Here is an 11072-nt window from a genome sequence, read left to right as displayed (position 1 = left end):
GCGGATGTGATCCACGCGCTTTGGTGAGGCCAGGTGGGGGTTGCTGCGTGTGTGGCAGAAGCGGGGAGACTGGGCGGTGACACGTTGGTCGGAGTTTATGTCCGGCGGGTCCCCCGGTTGCGTCCTTTTGCTTGTCGACGTGCTTTTTTTAAAGAGTTTGTTGGGTCGGGTCGGGTTATTGAAGCTTCTGGTTATTGGGTCGGTGACTCGGGTTGCTTCCGAGTAGGAAAATCGATATTGCGACATAAAAATTGTTAACAGTTTGAATCATCTTGGTGATGCTCTATTTTGTCAACATTTTTACACTTTTGTGAGGTTGTTGGCGAAATTTTTATAGGAATTTCAGACAGTCATGTTTTCTATTTGTATTTTAAAAAAGTACAGAAAATCTAGGGTCTTGGTATACGTACGTTGTATACTTGAACAATCTAGGTAATGGTGTTTGAGATCCTCATGTTGCAAATTTGTGCAATGTTTAACTTGTAGTTCATCGGATTTAGTTTTGGAAGTAATTTGGCTTTTCTAATAGAAGTTTTTCATTCACACAAAGTAATTTGTATACCTCATCGTGGTTTGACTTCTTCTTTTTTTTGGAGAAAATTGCGTTTGACTTGCTATTATTCTTCATCAAACTCTTAATTTTTTTCTACATACGTAAGAACTTAGTTATCAAATCAGTTAATTACATATTATAAAAGATAACGACGTCGTCTCTCACAGAGTCTCGCCCTTGTTCAAACCAAAAATATATGATCAAACTATATATCAACCATGTTTTCACATATTTGAATGAATTGAAGGAACTTATGCAAGATCGATCAAGCTGAGCAATTGACGACCAATATCACAGAGTCATACTGTATTTTCTATAATAATTCTGACCGCCGGCTGCCGATGAATGAAGTCATTTCATCCAGCTAAAGCATTACTAAAAGAAATTCAGCTAATTAAGCTAATAGATTAAGACGACCATAATTCGTTATTATCTATACAAAACTCTCCATGTGAAAAGCGACATTGCATTGTGCTAATTTTTGTGATAGGGTCTACTATGTCGGTTGGCCTTAAAGGCTTAAACTATCGTCAGTGTTTTCAACTTCAATTAGTAAACGTATTTCCATACTTCAACCAAAAAAATATTAGAAAGAAGAAACAAATTTACAACATACATACAACAACATTAACGTATCTTATAACTCGCAAACGTATCCTTGGTGAGAGTGAATCCCCTGATCTGAGTTCTTTACTTTGGAACAAGATCCGGAAGGCTCCTGTTCTGGAAAATGTGAAGATTTGTGCGTGGGAGGCAACTTCTAAAATTCTTCTTACCCATAACAGTCTTAGTGAGAGAGGTATTGATATTAATACTCATTGCCTGTCCTGTGAGGAAGAGGTAGAATCTCCAATCCATGCTATTCGTGATTTTGATCATGTAGTGGCATGTGTGCTTACAGGGTTCCCAACTCCATGTATCTCATCAGCAGCATCGTGTTTATAATTGGTTAGTTGTATTAGAAAAACAATGATATATTACATATATAATTTAATAAATTGAATTATAAATAATTATAACACAACATTAAAATCTAATGATGAAGAACACGAAAGAAATTTAATATGAATTCAACCAAAATACCGAACAATTGATAATTGAAGAACTAGTTGAAACGTGTGTGATACCACACTGTCTTTAAGACGTTTACGCCTCATCTACCGGTGCAAGAATATTTGGCGCTTGTCTCCCAGGATAAAACGACTAAACAATTCTAAGAAGTTGCACTACTAACTAGAACTCTCAACGAACTCGATAAGTATCTATTTCTATCATCAATGAAAAACTAAGAACACTTTGAGAGAGGGAGAGCTAATTGTGTTTTGAATGATTTTACACTGAAATGAGGGTGGCTATTTATACAGTGAGGATTTGCAATCTGCAATGAATAAAATAGCTGTTATAGGAAATCAAAAGATCATAACATACATGAGTTACATATGTTACAAGCAATGATTTCAATATGTTACAAACTTCTCCATAACACACAAAAACGTTTCAGTTATAGTTGTTACAAAAAGAAGAATTTGAACAGTCAAAAGAAGTTGAAACGTCCAAGAGAATACAAAAAAAATCTTTGTTCCGACCCTCAATTCGGTGTTGCATTTGTGTCCGTAGGTCGCACAGGCATACACAAGTTTCCCTTGTGACATGAGATTTGCACTCCTCCCCTGCGCAAGAGGGTATAAAAGAACTTACACACTTTATAATCCATAAACAATGGATTACGTATAAAGCATTTATAATACTTCTTTTTTCAAATGTGTGACAAATATTTTCTCTCATTTTCAGTAGTCATTTTTGAGTAACAATTTCTTATTCACCCACTAACCAAATTATACAAACAAACATATGATCTTATAGCACTTATTATGGAGAACTCAAATCTATGTTCATTTTTGATTAATTATAAGTATAACTTAATTTAATTAATCAATTAAAATTTAAATGGTTTATTTAACAATTTTTCCAACAAATTGCTGCCGAGGCCCTGATCCTCAATCGTTTCCTACTTTTCTTATGAGCTTATGGGCTATTTGGAGTAATCGTAACTCCAAGATTTGGGAGGATGATGCCAAGGTTGTCTTTGTTTTGATGCCCCTGGTTTTGGATGGTGGAACAAGTTTAAACATGCTCGCACTTCTCCTTCTGTTGCTCAGTCTCTAACTAAGAGTGTGTGGTAGATATGTGAATATCTATAGGAAATCGTCATTACAATAGCTCGGTGGAATTAGATCCATTTTGAGAATGGTTAAGTTAAATGTTGATGTTGCTTATCATCTTCCTGATGGTTCCTCGGGTTTGGGTGGTGTGTTTAAAGATCATGTAGGCCATAGTTTAGGGACTATTTCTCTATACAGAGATGATGCGGCTTCTCCTCTTCATGCAGAGTTGTTGGCATTACTTGAGGGTCTGAAGTACGCTAGGGCCTATTGTCACGGACCTAGTCATTCGGCTGCCACACTTGGTCCATGCGGCGCTCCATCCCCACGGAGTCAGCCTTATCCAACAGGGCAATGCACTGGTTTCGCCATGCCTTCGGCTCATCAGGGGATCGGCTCCAGACCTCAACCTGTGTGTAGGGTAGCCAACTCCTTTCTTCGACGTTAAGTCCCCGACTAGCGACAAGCTCCCCAAACTGAACCGGGTCGGCCTCCTTGAACCCCTCGGAAGGAGAAGCCATATATCTCTCACACTTGTTATCTTAGAGCAATCCCACTTATGTCTGATGTTCATTCAACCAGAGACGCCCACGATTGACACTCCCGAAAACGGGACGTGACATCCTCCCCCACCAAACTTGGTGTACGTCCTCGTACACGGCATCCCCACTTGCGGCTCGCGTATCCCTTATACGCCCGCGATGCCTAGAGCGACGAAAAGGAGTTCCCAAAGATCGCCCAACAATGACTTCGCACCGGATCCTCTCGTCCGGTCCTCCCCCTTGGGCGACCCTGCCTACTTGACTCCCTCGTGGAGCCCCCCGTATCTTGGGGACACGGCGACACGTGTGAGCGTTTGGCGACACAACGACAACAATGTTGAGGCGGCTCTGATACCACTTGTCACGGAATCTAGCCATTCGGCTACCATACTTGGTCTATGCGGCACTCCATCCCCATGGAGCCAGTCTTATCCAACGGGGCAATGCACTGGTTTCACCTTGCCTTGGGCTCATCAGGGGATCGACTCCAGACCCCAATATGTGTATAGGGCGGCCAACTTCTTTCTTCGACGTTAAGTCCCCGACTAGCGACAAGCTCCCCAAACTAAACCGGGTTGGCATGCATGAACCCCTTGGAAGGAGCAGCCATATATCTCCCACACTTGTTATATTGGAGCAATCTCACTTATGTCTGATGTTCATTCAACCAGCGACGCTCACGATTAACACTCCCGAAAACGGACATGACACTATGCTCTTACTCCTTTGTGCATTGAGTTTGGTTGTCAGGTGCCCGTGGATGCAGTTCAAAATGGTTTGCTCGACCATTTTTTGAATTTGGTTTTACAATTAACGATTACAATGGAATATGACTTTGGCCTCTATCACACGTTGGTCTTTTGTTCACCGTCCTACGTAGTTCATACTTTAGCTAAACTAGATTTGCAATTTAAATTAAGTTTAGAGTTTTCTATTGTAACTCATGTGGTTGTGAAAGTAGTGATAACTTCTTGGTGTAATGATCTTTTAATTAATAAAATTATTCATTCAACTCAAAAAAAAATTCTAACGTATCTTAATTCATCATCAATCATTATTTTTATGTTCCTACAACGACAATTACTAATTGACTAAGACGACCATAAAAAGTCGTGGCATCTTTTGGTTTGGAATTGCTATTTGTGTAACTAAAAAGAAATAGTAGTTGTTGAAACTAAGCTACCTAGAGGGTTGGCACCTGGAATCAGTCAAAGTTTACTGACTATTTGAATTCGTAATGGAAAACCTTAGTCGATCAGTTATGACATTAAAGATTATATTATACCAAACGCGGATCGTTACAATTTACAAGAAGGCTTAAGATAAATATGTGTATATAAACCTGTTTGAAACACCAGAAGTAGTACTACTCCAATTCTCTATTCGCAGTAGCAGCCCTAATGTCAAGTGAGAATCATCAAGAATTTAAGAGGCCAGTCCAATGGAGCACAAGGGATTTGTACATTATTTCCAGTGATCTCTGCACTGCCCCGGTTCTTGAATCGAAAGATGAAATTGTTGTTAGAAAGGTCCATCACATTAATACTCTTTTGTATTGCTCATATCATTCTAGGGTTATTCCTTTGCCTCTCTATCTCTCTGTTAGTATGATTGGAACCATATTCATACCGAATTGACATCGCCGATCTTCTTCTCTCACTTCTGGGTGGAATGGAGTTTGTGTGACCTTCGGTTTAATTAGTTCTTTTCTAACTTCTTGCTCATATTTTTTTAGAAACCTTCGGCTGAATGGCAAAAGGGATTCTGATCTGTTTTCTATTTTGAGTTGTATGTATTGATCTATTTCTTCGTTCTTTCTCAGGTTCAAGTCGCAAAATATATTTCAAAGGAAGAGGCTAATGTTAGAATTAATTTCTTTCTCCTTTTCTTTACCAAGAATATTTAGTTAGTATTAGCTAGCTTGCTGATGAGAGAGTTTACTTTTAACGATATATGTGTAGGCTCAGTTCAAGAAGCTTGAAGATAGAGTGAAGTATCTACAGAACCTGTGTCATCATCCCAACCTTCTTGTGAGTAGGAACTCATAAGTCATAAACCATCATTTCCAACCTTGACCTGAATCAAACACATACAATATAAGAAACTTCTTATGAGTCCTCAGATCAACAAGCCCTTCTTGTGTCTAATAACTCGATCGATTACTTTCCTTACGTGCGAGTTTTATGGTTCTGCAGAAATACTTGGGTACGGCAAAGAAGGGGCGAACCTTGTTTATCTTGTCGGAATGTGTAGGACATTCAAACATATCATCGCTTGTTAAGAAGCAGAAACAGTTTCCCGAGCTCGAGCTTGTAAGTTAATGTGCCTTAATTAATTTATTCATTGTTGTCTATGCTGGTGTGTTCAAATGCTAAACAGATTTGAATTCCTTTCAGGAAACGAGAAAATTCACATCAGTTGTTGTTGGGGCTGCAATTTTTACATCAACAAAAGATCGTTCACGGGAACATCAAAGTACTTTTCCTAGCTTATGCCTTAAATTATTGTACTTCTTGTTATGAATCCTCATGTATATAATTTGGTCCTTGCTCATTTCTCACGCTACTAGTTTCATTTGATTGTAAATAGATATCCATCTAATTTCATATATTAACTTAATTAATTTCTACAGGTAGAAAATATCTTTGTTGATGGCAACGGAAACATTAAACTTGCAGATTTTGGTCTATCCAAAGAGGTACGTAGAGAATCGACTTAATTCATATAAAATTAAAGAGTTTTTTTCACCAACAGTCCCTCAATTCTGGTGTACCTACCAATGTGATACCTCAACTCTTAATCGTACCAATGTGATACCCAGACTCTAGTATTGCTATCATTGAAGTACTTCCGTTAGTTTTTTTCAACTTTTCCGTTATCTTGGTGACGTGGCAGGTACGTGAGGCCCACAAAGAGGGTTAAAAGACAAAATTAACCTCATCTGAGAGGAGCAATGTTTTTCCCGCCCTTTACCTTGAGAAAGACGCCCAACAATTCCAATTTTGGCGCCAATTTTCCCTCCATACTCCTTAATTTGTGTCTCTTATCTAAACTAAAGAACTACCGCCAACCAGTCGATCACAATCTGATAAAACCTAGATCAATCTCATTTTCTATTTTTACCCTAGCACTTGTTAAACTAACAGAATAAATATAGAAATTTATATGGAACATCTCATTTCCACAATCTCATAAGAATATAAAAACACATAACTTAACGAAATTCAAATACATGTTTAAGTACCATTAGTTGCCACTTTTTATGTTGATCTGCCATGATTTTTGCTTGTAAGAACTAATGGTACATGTAGTTGAATTTCGTACATGTACCATTAGTTCTTACAAGCAAAAATCATGGCAGATCAACATAAAAGGTGGCAACTAATGGTACTTAAACATGTATTTGAATTTCGTTAAGTTATGTTTTTTTATATTCTTATGAGATTGTGGAAATGAGATGTTCCATATAAATTTCTATATTTATTCTGTTAGTTTAACAAGTGCTAGGGTAAAAATAGAAAATGAGATTGATCTAGGTTTTATCAGATTGTGATCGACTGGTTGGCGGTAGTTCTTTAGTTTAGATAAGAGACACAAATTAAGGAGTAGGAAGGGAAAATTGGCGCCAAAATTGGAATTGTTAGGTGTCTTTCTCAAGGTAAAGGGCGGGAAAAACATTGCTCCTCTCAGATGAGGTTAATTTTGTCTTTTAACCCTCTTTGTGGGCCTCACGTACCTGCCACGTCACCAAGATAACGGAAAAGTTGAAAAAAACTAACGGAAGTACTTCAATGATAGCAATACTAGAGTCTGGGTATCATATTGGTACGATTAAAAGTTGAGGTATCACATTGGTAGGTACACCAGAGTTGAGGGACTGTTGGTGAAAAAAACTCAAAGTTAAATTGATAGGAGTGTTTGTTATACGTAGAGTTACTCGGCTTCATATGCTAAATAAGTGAGAGATATTGTTGTAGTTACCTGCAGCGAACACGCCGATGGGTCTGAGGTCAATTCCCCGATCAAGACAGGTCCTCACTTGTAAGCCGATTTGTAATTAATATTTTTTTCTTCTAGCTTATTTAAGGCCGGCTTGTTTAGTTATGATGAAACACATATGCAAGTGATCAACCTCTGAAATTGTTTCATGTGGTTAGTACTATTCTTTGGATAGCTAATGAATGTGGAAATATGATACTTCTTCGATCAGAAATGAGGCTGAGAGGCACTGGTTGGAAGGAGAAATTGCTGACATACGGAACGTTGGGCGTATTGTGGTAGAGATGCTTAGGATAAAGCCTTGGAGCCAACATTTGGAGAAAGTGGTAACTTAACTATTAATTTCAGTAATACGTAATTTATTTATTTTTAAATAAAATTACAAACTGTATTTAAAATGGGGAGTGTACGTAGATTTCAATCGTTTTAAAATAATAATCAAGAAAATCAAGTCACAATTTTCCGTATAACATAGACTACCTTATTTGAATGCTTTTATAGATCATTGCTGAACCTCCTACCCCGGCAAGAGACTTTATGGTCAAATGTCGTACGTGGTATGTTATTGTCAATTTTTATGATATCAAACCTTAGGTGATGTGGTTTGTATTGATCGTTCCCCATATTTAATTTGTGGCGTAGATGAACTTTGTAGACATTTTTGTCTCTGGTGAGAAAATTTTCTGAAAGAAATAATAATAATGTTCTTTCGAGAACTTCAGGAATTGGAAAATGTTGCTATTCTTACTTTGAACAAACGTAAATGGACATAGAATTGGCAACCAAGAACATTTTAAGAGAGATCAATGCCTATGTATATCAGTATATGTGTTTAATTCTTATCTTGTGTATGTGCCATGGCAATATCAGGTTACCAAATTCGAAAGTTGACATATCTGATTTGATTCAGGTAATTTAGAACTAGGCACATAGCCATGTTATGGATCATCTTCTACTTAATTCCACTATATTCTTTTCTTATTTTTGAGAAAAATCTACTATATTCACTTGTGCCTAAATTCAAATTGTACGCAGGATCCATTCATAAACCCCCAGGTTGGTGCTAGCGGCCATCTCCAACATGCTGCCCAATTCGTCAAATCTCAATTCGAAAATGCTAAACAAACTGGCTATTCAGTTTTAGAAAATGTTGAGGAAAAAGCTGCACAAACTTCCCAAACTTTTGGCCAACTTGCTGGCTCAAGTTTTCGCCGTGTTGTTAGGATAACAAACGAATTTGGTGTAGGGTTCCGAAAGGGCAAAGGCGAAGGAGAAGAAGAACAAAAGCAAAATGCCCCAGCTAATGCTGCAAAAATCAAAGCTAGCCTGAAGGTTCCGCACGTTGCCCCGAAAGTCGAAGATGCTGGTGCCAAGTTTCAGCAAGACAATGCCTTAAAATCCCAAGCTGGTAACAAATTTGCCGTAAAAGAAAATGCTGAAAAAAAAAACCTATTGCATATTGTCCTGCTCTAACTTTTGATTCTGCTACGAGAGTAATAATTCGTCGAGTTTTGATAACTCTTCTTGTTAAAAGTTATGAGTAATAAAACTGCAAAGTGTATTTATATTTACAAATTCATGTAATTGTTCAGTGTGTTCCAAATCGAAGCCTCTGGCTTTTCTAGACTTGTATTTCATGTTATTAAAAAGATTTTGCATGAAACCTAACTCCTCTATTGAATGTTATTATAAGAACAAATGAAAGATACAAAGCGAGGATGAGACATGAAATCTAAGTACCTAACTACTTGAAGAGAAAATAAACGGTGCCCAAAATAAAATCACTTACCAAGTTACAAAAATCGAAATTCTCGTAATATAACGACGTACTACTGTAGCTAGTTCAACTATTATCAAATTCCTAAAGATTTCCCGTACCATACTGATTTTCACCTTAATTATCTAGCCCATACACTAGTTACATTACTTGATGGGGGACACATACATATAGCTACATCACACTAGGGAAACAATTTACATGTGATATGATACTATGTTGCCGACAATAATCGTCCCATTCACTATATGCAAATTATTTTGAAATTTTCCATGATAGTTTGCAGCACAAATTTTATTCAAATCAGGGTAGGTTGGGCTATAGTCAATAGTGTTTTTGTCCCCCTTCACATAAAATTATTTTGATAGAACATATGAAACAATGTAGCTATTTTGTTTCCACTAATAATATCTACAAGATGCTTGTCGAAAATAATAATAATAATAATATCTACAAGATTTGCATTCCATTGATACATAGCCCTTAAAGCAAAGAAAGGAACACCAAATACTGATAGAGACATAAATGTATCAAGAAATTGGGGATTTGATTCGCATCTAATCCTTTACGTTAGTCATCTAGACTGAATTATAAAATATCGAAAATAAATATATAATGTGATTTAGAAATAAAAACACTCATTTTAAAGCGAACAACTTTATATGTAAGACGTTGAATTAGAGATTGTAGTACTTAATAAATCTTGCGCATTTGATCAAGCCAATAACTCATGGCCTTCTTATACTATATGATGATCTATTTTGTGGTAATTGGTAAAACACATGTTCTGATAATTAGAAACCAATGCAACACCCCCATTTGAGTCAGTACCTCACTATGTAATCATATATTGGTATTTCTAGGTGTATACCTCACTTGCATTACAAGGATATGTCTTCGATAATGTTCCACCACACGCATTACCATTTATGCCATACATTATTTCTTCCAAAATGCAAAGCACTAAACTTTGGTGGCATGCCCTACACTATCAATTCCAGATTTGCATATTTATTTGAAAGTGGTAAAAGCTGAGCTGGGTTTATCGTGGCAGACTCTTATTTTTTGTCATCATAAGGATATATGGGTAGCCACTTTTACCCAAATACTATGAGGAATAGACTGGTAGGAAGATATTATGGCCTCCACAACCTAACAATTTAGGGAAAATGTTGGGTTGTCCTCAACAACTCAAATGCCACGTATGCTTACAGCAAAGCAGCACCAAAGTGCTAACGGTCACACTATTCAAACTTGCTGTCTTGAGATAGACTATGACAATTGCATATATGGCTTTGAGTTCGAGCTTTTGAAAAAGACAATGGCTTTTCTGTGTTTTAGTGCTAATTGCCAAAATATTATGCTACCAACCCATAATTAGGGAACAGATCAATAATGGTAGAGTGCAACTAACTAGTATGTAGTGTGACACCATGAACTCTAGCTTCAAACTCTTTTGAGTTTCCAATTCCTATACAATACTACAAGCACCATTTCTAGTTCACATTATTTCAATGATTTTCAATTGTGGTACTTCCCATTTTATCAGATAAAAAGTGATTATTGACTTCTACACTAATAGAGTCATAGCTAATGCATGTGGACAGAAGTTTACATTATATACACAAGGTTCATCATGTAAATTCGTGATTAAACGAATAACGCGACATTACACACATCTCACTATTCCTTGAGAGTTGAGACTTATAACCGATCCACTTTGACCTCTTCTTGAAGACTAAACCCAACTTCCCTCCTTGGCTACCAAAACTACCCCAACTTCTCCCTGCTTTCCACCTGTGTCTATTACCGTTACGGCGTTACCTTTCTTTCCCGACCGATTTTCCATTCGGACCAAAAAATAAAAACACGAAAATTCCACAACACAAAGACAAATCACACCACGTCACCCTTCTGCAGTAAGATAATCACATCCCTCCTTTATCCCAACATGGAACCCAGAAAAGCACAGACCCATTCCCGTCATTTCACTCCCTAAAGATACAAAACAATAAGCACCAGCATATGCCGCACAATCC

The 11072-nt window shown here is 37.3% G+C and overlaps 3 protein-coding genes across 3 annotated transcripts in view; all 3 read left to right on the top strand.

Annotated features, from left to right (window-relative positions):
* Window positions 1-11072, top strand: part of LOC126802972 (peptidyl-prolyl cis-trans isomerase CYP18-1) — a 101397-nt gene that overhangs the window by 79523 nt on the left and 10802 nt on the right. The gene's annotated exons all lie outside the window — the stretch shown is intronic.
* On the top strand, window positions 4595-5578 carry LOC126803598 (mitogen-activated protein kinase kinase kinase ANP1). The gene is made up of 4 exons (XM_050531381.1): window positions 4595-4786; window positions 5080-5118; window positions 5219-5287; window positions 5453-5578. The coding sequence occupies exons 1-4, from the start codon at window positions 4658-4660 to the stop codon at window positions 5576-5578; spliced, it is 363 nt and encodes a 120-aa protein (XP_050387338.1). The 5' UTR covers window positions 4595-4657.
* LOC126803597 (uncharacterized) lies at window positions 7439-8729 on the top strand. The gene is made up of 4 exons (XM_050531380.1): window positions 7439-7582; window positions 7758-7813; window positions 8127-8166; window positions 8292-8729. The coding sequence occupies exons 1-4, from the start codon at window positions 7439-7441 to the stop codon at window positions 8727-8729; spliced, it is 678 nt and encodes a 225-aa protein (XP_050387337.1).

This window comes from Argentina anserina, chromosome 7, assembly GCF_933775445.1.
Source record: "Argentina anserina chromosome 7, drPotAnse1.1, whole genome shotgun sequence".
Taxonomy (NCBI): domain Eukaryota; kingdom Viridiplantae; phylum Streptophyta; class Magnoliopsida; order Rosales; family Rosaceae; genus Argentina; species Argentina anserina.
This window is presented reverse-complemented; position numbering and strand designations above follow the sequence as displayed.

What these genes read in the sequence shown, in the direction of transcription:
- LOC126803598 (XM_050531381.1), top strand. Translation starts at nt 4,658, where the DNA reads ATGTCAAGTGAGAATCATCAAGAATTTAAGAGGCCAGTCCAATGGAGC. An exon ending in ATGAAATTGTTGTTAGAAAG is followed by an intron (nt 4,787 to 5,079) that starts GTCCATCACATT and finishes GTTCTTTCTCAG; the next exon opens with GTTCAAGTCGCAAAATATAT. An exon ending in GTCATCATCCCAACCTTCTT is followed by an intron (nt 5,288 to 5,452) that starts GTGAGTAGGAAC and finishes ATGGTTCTGCAG; the next exon opens with AAATACTTGGGTACGGCAAA.
- LOC126803597 (XM_050531380.1), top strand. Translation starts at nt 7,439, where the DNA reads ATGTGGAAATATGATACTTCTTCGATCAGAAATGAGGCTGAGAGGCAC. An exon ending in ATGGTCAAATGTCGTACGTG is followed by an intron (nt 7,814 to 8,126) that starts GTATGTTATTGT and finishes TGGCAATATCAG; the next exon opens with GTTACCAAATTCGAAAGTTG. An exon ending in ACATATCTGATTTGATTCAG is followed by an intron (nt 8,167 to 8,291) that starts GTAATTTAGAAC and finishes AATTGTACGCAG; the next exon opens with GATCCATTCATAAACCCCCA.